Below are 12,179 nucleotides of genomic sequence, written 5' to 3' on the forward strand. Positions count from 1 at the left end.
CTAAGTGCACCCACATTCCTTTTGCAAGACAGTAATGGCTATGAGTTTATAAACTGTGTAACATATTTGCAACAAAATTAGATGCATCATCACATGATGCATGAAATTTTGCCCATGTTAGAATTAATATCAGATTTCCACAACCCAACTCTGGATGTAGAATCAAACCAAGATTGTTATACCCGCTGGGATTCTTCTAGGAATTGAAGTTTAGTAGACTTTGTGTGTATCACTTTAAACTACTCATGCTCCAAACAGCAAATTATGAATCATGTAGAGTCCAGACCCTGGGTATTGAATCATAAAAGAAAGATTTTAATTGGAAAATAAAACAGAGTCAAGATTCAAACTCTAATATTAAATCACCAATCCTAGTTACTTGTAATTCCATATTTATTCTCAATATTAGTCTTCTTCCATTAGAAACTAGTTTTTTAATTTAATTTTATTTGATTTCTAACTAAAATTCCAACATACATGAAATGTGTATGTACGTACCAAAGCAAGCCTAAAGATAGGGATAAGCACCGACTTTGTTCGAGTCGAAGTTCAAATCCGTACTCCAACTTATGTAGGTTCCGATCCAAGGAATCGGAATGGAGTCAGTTTGGGCTTTCAGTTTTGGGCTTTTTTTTAAATTCATATTTAGCCCATTTTAAAAAATAATTTTTTGTGGGCTTTCAAATTTCACTTTTTCCAAAAAATTAAAATTAAAACTAAATCATTCACTTCTAATTTACTTATATACTAATATCTAACTTATTTTTATACTAAATAATTTATACTATAGTGTCTAATTACATATTATCATACTATAGCATTACATATTATTTTTAGTGTCTAATTACATGTTATTATACTATAATATTAGATGCTATTATATTATAATAGTGTTTAACTTATTTATAATTTATTTCTACACTAGACTTATTTCTAGTGTCTAATTACATGTTATTATAATTTACTAAATTAGTATTATGTGTTATTAACTTATTATCCTAGTAGACTTATACTATAGTGTCTAATTACATGTTCAAAAACACTAAACACAGTCGCCTCGCGTAAACGTGGGGGAAGCGCTACTAATGTGGAAAAACGAAAAAGGCACCGTTTAGAGAAAATTGGAAATGGTGCGTTTCAAACATTTCTCCACAACTCTCTCCCCTCCCTCAGTTTCGTTTTCGTCTTCCCTCCCTCTAGGTTTCTTTACTTTCTTCCCACTAAAGCCATTCTCCCTCCCTCATCTTCCACATTCTCCCTCCCTCTGAATCGTTCTCTCCCCCACCTCCCTTTGAAGAACCTGTTCCTTCCCTCCGAATCGTTCCCTCCCCCAGCTCCCTTCGAAGACCAGCTCCCTCCCTCAGACTTTCCCTCTCTTTTCCCTCCCTCCAAATCGTTCTCTCCCCCACCTCCTTTGACAAAATAAATTTTAAAAAAGCAAGAGTTAGGTTATGGCGACGGAGTCATCAAAAGGAGAAGATGAAGGGAAAGTTACAGGTGGGAATTCATTGTTGATAGAAGAAGATGACCTTAGAGAAATGGGGAAGAAGGCGACCTGGAGTGTTAGATCTTGCAATCCGGCAATGGTCTCTTCTCTCCGCGACGACAACCTCAAGACCTATTGCAACAATTAAATTACACTCACACCCTCCAAAACCAATCTCTCCCATTTCTTCCTCTTGCCATCTTTGAAAACCTAACCATTAAATTTATTATTACATTTTTGGGTTTTAGATCAGATGGCACAGAACCTCATCTAGTTAATATTCAATTCCAAAAGAAGGTTAAGCTTCAAGTATGTGATATGCAGATTTTGAGCTTAGATTTTGCTTGATTCTTTTTTTTTCTTTTTCTTTTTTGTTAACTAGTAGAAATTAATGGGTTTGTTTTATATTCAGTTCCAAAAGAAAGTTAAGCTTCAAGTATGTGATATGTAGATTTTGAGCTTAGATTATGCTTGATTGTTCTTTTATATTTTTTCTTAACTGGTAGAAACTAATGGTTTTTTTTTTTTTTTTTTAAAGTTAGTTGTTCTTTATTTGGATTTCAAGCTTGATGAGAGCTATACTAGGAGTAAGATATCTATTTGTGCCGGTGATGGCTTCCACAACCTGAAGGTGAGTTCTCTATTTTAAACTATTGATAATACATCTAAGTGATTACGTCAATAGTGATTTAATCAAAACATGTATAAGTTAGGCAATGATTTACATCTTTTGTTTTTAAGTGGAATCTATTCTTCAAGTCAATTTTGTTAATCTGCATGTGCTCCGTGAAAATATTTTTAGATGATAAAAACAATGGAACTTGTGAAGCCAACTGGCTGGGTTTATCTATCCTTGTCCGGAAATGATCCTAGGTAAGTGATTGAAGCCATTTTTACGTGTTTTATTTTTGCTGTTTTTCTCTCAATCGCTTGCATATTAATTATCTTTCCTTCCTGGAAATGAGCCAATGTAGCCTTGCATTTGAGAACTTCAAAAAGCCCTATGAAGAAGCTGTAGCTATTGGTTATTATTGATATAAGTCATGTTAGAGCTAGAAGAGGCCAAGCTACTGCTAGTCATAGCATAGCAGAAAGGGTTAGAAGGGGAAAGATCAATGAAAGACTCAGATGCTTGCAAGACATTGTCCCTGGATGCTATAAGAGCATAGGAATGGCAGTGATGCTGGATGAGATAATTAATTATGTCTGGTCCTTCCAAAATCAGGCCGAGTTCCTTTCCATGAAGCTTACTGCAACAAGTTCATTTTATGACATCAACTCAGACACAGATGCTTTAGAAACAATGCAGAGAGCTAAGGTATATGAGGCAAAAGAGTTGGAAAGACTAATGAAAGAAGGGTATGGAGGAGTCACTTGCTTCCACTCAACCTGGTCCCTTTGACTTCACTTTTGGAAGTCACATCCATACAACATGAAGAAGCTTCGTTTCACAATATTTCCAATTTGAAAATAGTTATATATTTGTCACCACTTCATGTTATACAAGCACAAGTGGAGATTCATAACTGTACAAGTCCTAACAAGTTGGGAAATTGAATTGAGATTAATAAAAAAAAAAAAGGCCTATAGCTTTTATTTCAAAAAAGAAAATTGATATAAGTCCTCAAGACAAGATAGAATATATGATCTATATGTTCTCTAAAAGATGATGCTCTTCATTGGCCATGCAATTAGATGGGGTTGCTGTAAATGCGCCGGAATAGACATATATGTGTATATTGCCAAAGAGAGGGACAATTGTAAGGCAATTCCTCTTTTATATTTTGGGATCGGGTTTGATGTTATGCATTTGCACTAGAACTTCGTTGCCGTGCAATTACCAAACTAAAGGAACTTTCATGGTAGCCCAGTTAAAGACATAAAGTTGGAAAGGAAAGTAACAAATATTTAGCAGTCCCCATCAGAGTGAGGAAAAAAAATGCAAATATGTATAATACACTTATCCAAAGAAAAATATAGGGCTCATGCACTTATCCAAACAAATATTTAGAAGTTCCCATCTGAGAGTTCATCTAGGACTCAAAAGATTATATGCACATATCCAAAGAAAAATTTGGATATGCAAATCTGGAATGATTTTACAACCATTCATCCGAAGAAAATATTATCAGAAATGTACCTATAAAAATTCATAAAGATTGATAAAAATTCCCTGAAATACATTCAATACACAACGATAACATTCAATACATAAAAATTGTCTGAAATACATTCAATACATAATAATACATTCAATCCCAAGGAATCACATGAAATACACAAATATTTCCTCTTTTCCCATTTTCAGGAATAATATGAAATACACAAAAAATTCCTTTTTTCCCATTTCCGTGAATTACATGAAATATACAAATATTTCCTCTAAAATGCAACAAAAAATTACAATGATTTACAGAAAAATATCATCCCACATTTTTAGAAATTACATCAAATACCAAAAAATCTCTTGGGTCAACCATTAAACTCAACCTTTTTGCACTGGTTGTGATCCATCACCACCCAAGGAGGTCCGGTTGTGTACCATCCAACCCAAAAAAATTGCTAGGATTAGTATGCAAATATTAATATCATCTAAATATTACAATTAAATTGTGCAAAGTTTAGAAATGTTACACTTTCTTGGCTACAATCACTGTTTCTCGTTGCTGGGTTCCTCTACTGTCAAAAACTAAGCTGTCTAGAACAGATTGTTTATAAATAACAAAATTCTTGGACATATTAAAGATAGGACAATTTACCATCTCAACTTTCCACATGATTAGCATTAATCACAATACAAATATTGACCAATCATGATGGAGACGAAATCATTGTTTGATTGATAAATAGATCTATTTCTGATACCTACACTTGTCCAGGATTGGTGATATCTACTTTTGATGGCCTAAATAAATTCTTGTGCGTGCCCAAGGCTGGCGTATCCCCTTCTGGTGTATCTCCTTCATCTCGCTAATAATAAAGTAACAAGTAAAAATACTATTTCTTCTAAGTTTACATTATAAATCTAACACACATTCACATATTTATTTTTAATTCTCCTAATGTTAAAGCATGTACATGTTTGAGTTTCCCTCTGACTTGTGCTTTCTTCTGTTTGGTTTTAACCTTCCGCAACTCTGTCTCCATCCTAAATGATCTCCTCATAGATGGGGGACTTTCTTTCCCTTTGACAACAAGTGGACTCTTGACTTGTTGTAAACTACCAACTGCAGTTGTGTCCAGTGTCATAAAACCAGCATTTGAACCTGTTATAGGCAAAGAACTGTTAAATAAGACATCATATAATTATAGAAATTAAGTATTTATAAAGAACTAAAACAGATTAATAGACTTTAAAATTTGTCATCTTCGAACTTGTTTGGGTCAAAGATAAGTTGCGTGTGTGCTCGCGATAATATTCAGTCATCTCATGTATCCTCTCCTTTGCATCTTCAAATTGCTCATTAGAATCTGCCGCATAAGTTATCATCCCATAACACATATTCAACAGAATTGAATATCTATTACTCTGATCCCCTGCATCATAGCTACTACGGATTAATGTGTATCTCCTCTTGATGTCCTTCTTCCATCGGTCTAGAATATACCGATCTGGTAATGATTTTATACTGCTAGATTTGAATACGACCAAAATATACCTACACAGTATCCCCTCATATGAAATAACCCACATGAACACTTAGCATTGCAGTCTTCCTCATTAAAGTCCACTGAATATGTAACCAGTTTAGTGAACTCCTCAATACGAACTTCATCTTCTACCAAATAACTCTTCATTACACCATCTAATGTAAGTAGAGATGGATCAAAATCAAGCACACCTATTACTTGCTGCTGAACTTCCCTAAATTTAGCATTAGTGCACAACTCTTGAAATTTCTTTTCAATTGGAGATCTAGATACACAGGGTATGGTGCCACTAAATGGAATTCTGCATGATTTTCATTCTCAATTTTCTTCTTCAGCGCACTGTCAAACTGGTCGAAAAACTCTTCCAAGTGTGTCTTTCAATAAACATAACCGTAAAAAAAGTATTCATACTCTCGCTGCGCTGGGTTGTACTCATTCCAGCCCAAAAGTGCTCATTTAGGAAAACATTGGTACCCAACCCTCACGCTCCGCATATAAACTTTTCAACCACGCATTATCATGTAAGTCGTATGTGTTAATAAACTCGGCCCAACATCTCTCAAACTCCTCAATAGTTTGTGTGTCGTTCACACATTTCATCAGTTGAGTTTTCAGCCCACTTCTGTAAGCAGCATATGACCCAAACTCGAAAGAAGCGGGATCTATGTGGGCTGAGGCCGTGATTATGTGTATTATGGACTGTTGTCAACCACATCTTTCCCTTGACTCTTAAGATATTAATCATTGCCTTATAGTCCGTCTTTTCCGTTGGACGTGGGTTGGTGACATTGGAACTCCTATTCCAGGCCTTTCCTCCCTGTGCACAATCGAGAGTGAAATATCTAACACTTTGATCCTCTGACCTCTCGCTCCTTGGTGTCATCACCCCAAACCCAAATTTTTTAGTATAATACTTATAATAGCTCAACAAATCTTCAAATGAATTAAACTTCATCCCTGACTTTGGCTCCTCAATGATATCATCACCATCCGACGATGGCACTGCCTGTCGTGTACCGGTAGTGCCATAATCAGTTTCTCGTACATTTGGTCTATCCAATAGAATTTCTTCATCAACTCTAGCGGAAGTACATGGCGCTTCAGTTTCTAGACAATCGAGTCTATCTTCTTGACCAACTCTTATGCTCGTTGCAGAACTTATAGTGATAAATAGCCTCGAAGGTCTCATCCCATATTGAAATGGGTAACCAACGTTTTGCTTAAAACCAAAAAAATGAAAACATTTAAACTGCTTCAAAAATAGTTAACTTATAACTAAAAGACAAGAATGAAGTTGAAAAACCACCTAAATGTTGCTTGAATTTTTGTTGCCATCTAAATATAGCAGGAAAGCTGGTGACCATGTAGGCACTAGTCCAAAGTAATCGTGCATGTAATTTGGAAAGTTTAGTAGACCAATTTGAGAGATATCCTAACATTAAAATAATAATAATAATTAGGATGCTAAACATTGAGTTGCAATAAGATTTTTAATTATGAAATAACATACTGAGTTTAGGGGATTTGAGCTAGATGGTGTTAGCGTAGATGAGTGTTATTCCCCTTTTCTCATGCCTTGTATAAGTTATTCAATATCTGAGGTCAGTCTTTGATAAATTTTCAGAAAAATTAATTCTATCGACCAAGAGAGAGAGTGAAGACTAATCTTGTACAAGAATCCAAGAAAAAAAAATTGATCAAAATTTGATTAGCAACAAATAAGATTTACAATAACAGTTCAAGTTCAAATATGGTAATTCTTAAGATTTGGTCGTTATCAGATTGAAGATAAACTTGGATATTTGATTGGATTAAGATCTTATTCTTATTATAATACAAAGTAGAGAAACACACACACACACACACACATATACATCAATAAATTGTTTTAAAGAAAAATTCGTCTTCTTGACAAAGAATGAATAAACATGACAGATATATTACAGAAATACATACTCGAATTAGATATGTTTTTCTATACTTCTATTTGAATTTGAAATTGATTTCATCTTTCTATATATCTTTAGGTTCTTAGGTTTCAAATTTTTAGTGTGCTCCTGCCAGACATGTACCAAATCCATCAATAGCAATGAATAAACCAACTTTCCACATGCCATCCTTTGTTCATCCATCTAGAAATATATATTTAACAACAACTAAACCACAATAATTAAACCACAATATTTAACCGAAAAATTAATATTTTTCAGCCAAGAAATTTCTACATATCTAACTCTATGCAATGCAAAAATCTTGTATTTAACAATAACTAAATCACAACATGCTATGGAAGAAAAAAAACTAAATCACAACATGCTTGATTGTTTATCAGTGACCAAAACATTTAAGCAAATGTTAAAATTGCAGATTGAAGCACAAATGATGGCATGTATTGGTGGCGACGGTATGGGGACAAAGATTACTCACAAAAAGCTGACCCACAAAATTAACCCATGAAGCTAACCCACGTCATTGACCCTAAATGCTAACCCACTAAACTGACCCAAACCAAGCCCACTAAGCTGACCCAAACGACGCTCGGGCTTGACCCACACCAACACAGACCGGCCTTGCGTTGACCCACCCAACATAAATGCCCTCCCAATCTTCTGCTCCCACACGAGGAAGAAGCCCATGGGAGTTGGATCGACCAGTTTCTCTCGCGCACCCTCAAAAGATTTTGGACTCACACGCAGAGTCAAAGCGGGAAACGAAATGGGTTTCAATCTGCCTTTTAGGTCCATTTTCGTATTCATTTTTGCTTTTTTTTTTTAAATATCAGCTGACGTGGCTTCATGCCACGTCAACCGACTACACAGCATCTACATGAGACGACTGTGTATAGAAGAACTGTTAGATGTTATTATACATTAGTATTATATGTTATTATTGTACTAATGTCTAACTTCTTTCTAACTTAATTATATATGTACTAGCTTTAATTTCTAGTGTCTAATTACATATTATTATACTTCAGTAAATTAGTATATATGTTAGTAACTTATTATACTAGACTTATTTAAATATTAGTGTCTAACTTATTTATATACTTGATTATATATGATAGTAATACTATGATATTTATGTATACTAAACTATCATTGGTGATCTATTTGTATTATTATATAAGTATATTATTTATAATAATTAGTTCATACTAGTATATTATTAAATTTAAGTACTACATAAGCATATAATTATACTAATATATATGATAAATATATATAAATATATATTTTTATAACATGTGTATAATATCAGAGTCGGAGCATAAAGTTGAAGTCGGTCTAGTGACACCTCCGACTCCGATTGAAAAATTTTTTAGAAAAATTCCAACTCCTACTCCGTTTTGTCGAAGTCAGAACAAAGTCAGAGCAGAACCAGATTCAGAATCAGATTATCAACTTTTTGCACGCTCAACCCTACCTAAAGACTAGCTAGGTTAGACTATTCTAGAGCGCCGTTTATAGTGTACGTACGTACGTAGACGTTGCTGTTAAGTAAACATAATATAGGTTTCATTTATTACCCAAAATAATAATACCCACTAATTTGTTCAATCACCTTTTCATATTTTAAGCAAATCATATATACCTAGACAAAACACGTCCATTTTATGAATGCATGCACGTTAAATTATTATATATCAAAACTGATATATTGTATTCGATGGATCGATCTCTAATTAGTAGCATCCGTTGTCAAGAAGCATCCCAACGGCCATTTCTAATCCGCATTTATACTAATGAAAAAATATAGGTGAGAATAGTTAGGTGACATAGCACAATTAATTGACGATCAGATCTTTATAACATAGAGTCATGTACATGATTGTGAAACTTGTGTTATTTCGATTATGGAAATAATTAGTCATGTATTCCTTCGATTCCCTTATTTTTTTTCACCTCATCAATATATATATAATAGACACGAATGATCGTGACATTACATAGAATCAATGACAACAATTAATCATGCATGCAGATGAAGATCATGAGGTGATCATATAAATATATATTAAGTAGTACGTACAATATTAATGATGCATGCATGATGTGTTTCACACCACTTAATTAATTGGCCAAAAAACTTAAGAAATATATATATATATATATATATATATATATTAATGTTGCTTCAAGGCACTTTCGATCGAGTTCCAACTTTTAGTTTGTAATAAGATAATTAAAGACCGGCCTTTTTTAGGGTTTTCTCAAAAGTTTATACATCAATTAAATATATCTGATCCATATAATCATAAACTTGAATGACTGATGATCTAATCTCAAAGTATAATTCATAAATTAGATTCATATGTAATTTTCTATTGTTCAATTCTTGCAAGTAAGCATAGACGTTATAAAATAATATGGAACTTGGAAGGAATACCTAGTTTAAATTAATGGTTGTACGTGCTTATGAATTCAGCAGCTGATCTGTGATGAAGACATGCATTATATATTAACTATCATTATATATATATATATATATATATATATACACACACACACACACACACATATATATATATACATATCTATATATATGTATATATACATATATATGTATATACCCTCTACATTATCTTCCCTTTATTATCATTTAGCCTTTTAGGCAGAATGCAATTAAGGTCTCATTTGTTTTCAGGAAATTTCTTAATTCATCTCATCTCATCTTATCTAGTTATTATAACTTTCTCAAATTCTTATATAAAATAAAATAAACAATTCAATTTTTTCAAATCTCAAAAAAAAATAATAAAAAATATATATTCTAACGATATTTTATTCAACTTTCTTTCAATTTTTATCTCAACTGATCATCTCATCTCGTCTGTGAAAATAAACGAGGCCTAAGAGTCTAGCATGGAGTGACGACTTTGAGATCTCCACAGGCTTTCCAAGAAAATATATATATGTATGTATATATGTATATATATGTGTGTGTATGCGTGCTATTTGTATTTAAAAATTTTATTTGCAAGTAGTATCAAGAGTTAATTAGATTTAAAATCTCTTTGTAAGTTAAATCTTATCATATAAGAGTATATTTTCTATACAGGCCAATTTATAAATAAAAAGATTCAAAACCTATCATTGTGAAGCAAATCAACCGCCATTATGATTTTAAATTTTAAAAGACGAGATTCAGATATAAAGCAATTCAAACCCCCACCTCACTCATTTACTATCTACCGAGCTAGGATGCTGACTTTCTGAGCGCAAGTTGATATATATGACTTTGTGTGTTGTGTATGTACACACACACACACACACACACACACACACACACACACACATATATATATATATATATATATGGTCCCATTCATGGCAAAATGCATGATTGCTACTGTAAAACACAAGTAAATGCTCGGCCAAAAGGTGTAGGAAAAGAGGAAACGCAGTTTATCCTGACCTCTTTGATCTACCTTTAATGTTTGACCCTAGAAAAGTTAGGACTTTCCTTGAACTTGTCTTGTCCGATTTCTCTCAGGTTTCACCTCCTGAATGTTATTAAAAAGCCTATCAGAGTTAGTCTAGCGGCCATTTGCAAGGTACATTATTCCATTAATAATAAGGAGTGCTTCTCCTTTCACTACAAAATTAAAGTGATGCAAAAAAGAACAGGCCTCTTTTCAGCTGAGTGGAAGCATTATATTGCCCGGCCCTGGGTCTCTTTGGTGGATTGTTTAAGTGGGAAACCCAAGAAATGGACATAAAGGTCAGGCTGTAAAAGTTGGTTTGAACTCACAAAGATATTGACATTTTTTTTCCCCAAGTATTTTCTTTGGCCCACAGGACAATCTCCGTCCTTTTCTCTTTTTTGGATCGGGAATATTAAGGATCTTGCTTTTATTTTGTATTATACTATGTATCATATCTTTCCTTCAAGAAATACTTCTAGCCTTAGTTACTGATTTTGCTGCTTAATATACGGGATTCATTCTCCCTTCTTTGTACAATAAAACTGATGTACATGATTCATGCAATCATAGAAAACTCCTCTTTTACAATTCTATCTTTTGCAATGGTTGTCCGTGTACCTTAACATGGTACCAGAACCATAACTGATCTGATTTTTCTTCATGCCCACCTCACCCTCTTCCACATCTCACTCAAACTCCTCCATGGCCGCCTCCTCTGTTCTGAACTCTGCATCCTACTTCATCATAGATGTTTCCTCTCCATTTTTCCTGCATTCCGGTGATCACCCCGGTGCCCTTCTTGTCTCCACACCTCTCACATGTGTCAATTATCTCACATGGAGACGTGCCATGAAAATGGCTCTCAATGCCAAGAACAAGCTTGGCTTCATTGATGGTTCTCTTACCAAGCCAACAGACCCCATTGCAGATGCTCAACTCTAGGATCTCTGTAATGACATGGTTCTTTCTTGGCTCCTCAATTCCATTAGTCTTATCTATCATGAAGATGCTCGGGCTGTGTGGCTACCAATCCTTAGATCTTCAAACTCAAACGTGACATCTCCACGTTACGTTACAACAAGAATCCATGGCAATCACTAGTTACTACACCACGATCAAATCCTACGTGGATGAGTTGACTGTATTACAATCTTTTCCTCCCTGCATTTGTGGTGCTACTTCTGCTCTCCAACAGGTTTGAAGAGAAAAAGCCATTCATAGAGTGCACCAGAGATACTCGATCAAATGCCTCAAAGGACTTTTGCTATTCATAAATATCATTTGCAGATGTATTTTTCCTTGATACCAAAGCACACAGTTCTGTACAGTATTTATAGACAATTTCGCAAACGTAAATCTGTTACAGAAGGAATTCTAGATGTTTCCACAAGATTCTTTTATTCGAATTCTATTTTCTCCATTCTGAGTTGGCAGCATTCTGTTTTCTCCATTCTATTTTGATGCGTTGGCAGCAGAAGGTTCTTTTGAGCAAGTGTGCTCAGGTGGAGTATTCATATGCTCTAAGATCCCCCTGTGATTCAAATGGCACAAGCAAAATAATGAGGCTTGAACGTAGAAGAGAAAATCTAGCTGAAGAGAGAGGCTTTGTGAGAA

General features: G+C 34.1%; 1 protein-coding gene across 1 annotated transcript; it reads left to right on the plus strand.

Annotated features, from left to right (window-relative positions):
• The first annotated feature begins 1,451 nt into the window (after nucleotides 1-1,451).
• LOC121255824 (anaphase-promoting complex subunit 10-like) lies at nucleotides 1,452-2,596 on the plus strand. Its single transcript, XM_041156360.1, has 4 exons — nucleotides 1,452-1,621; nucleotides 1,729-1,795; nucleotides 2,025-2,117; nucleotides 2,289-2,596. The coding sequence occupies exons 1-4, from the start codon at nucleotides 1,452-1,454 to the stop codon at nucleotides 2,361-2,363; spliced, it is 405 nt and encodes a 134-aa protein (XP_041012294.1). The 3' UTR covers nucleotides 2,364-2,596.
• Nucleotides 2,597-12,179: the final 9,583 nt, after the last annotated feature.

This window comes from Juglans microcarpa x Juglans regia, chromosome 3D, assembly GCF_004785595.1.
Source record: "Juglans microcarpa x Juglans regia isolate MS1-56 chromosome 3D, Jm3101_v1.0, whole genome shotgun sequence".
Taxonomy (NCBI): Eukaryota; Viridiplantae; Streptophyta; class Magnoliopsida; order Fagales; family Juglandaceae; genus Juglans; species Juglans microcarpa x Juglans regia.

Coding starts and splice junctions, on each gene's coding strand:
- LOC121255824 (XM_041156360.1), top strand. CDS start 1,452: ATGGCGACGGAGTCATCAAAAGGAGAAGATGAAGGGAAAGTTACAGGT. Junction 1,622..1,728: donor GACGACAACCTCAAGACCTA/TTGCAACAATTA, acceptor TACATTTTTGGG/TTTTAGATCAGATGGCACAG. Junction 2,118..2,288: donor ATGGCTTCCACAACCTGAAG/GTGAGTTCTCTA, acceptor AAATATTTTTAG/ATGATAAAAACAATGGAACT.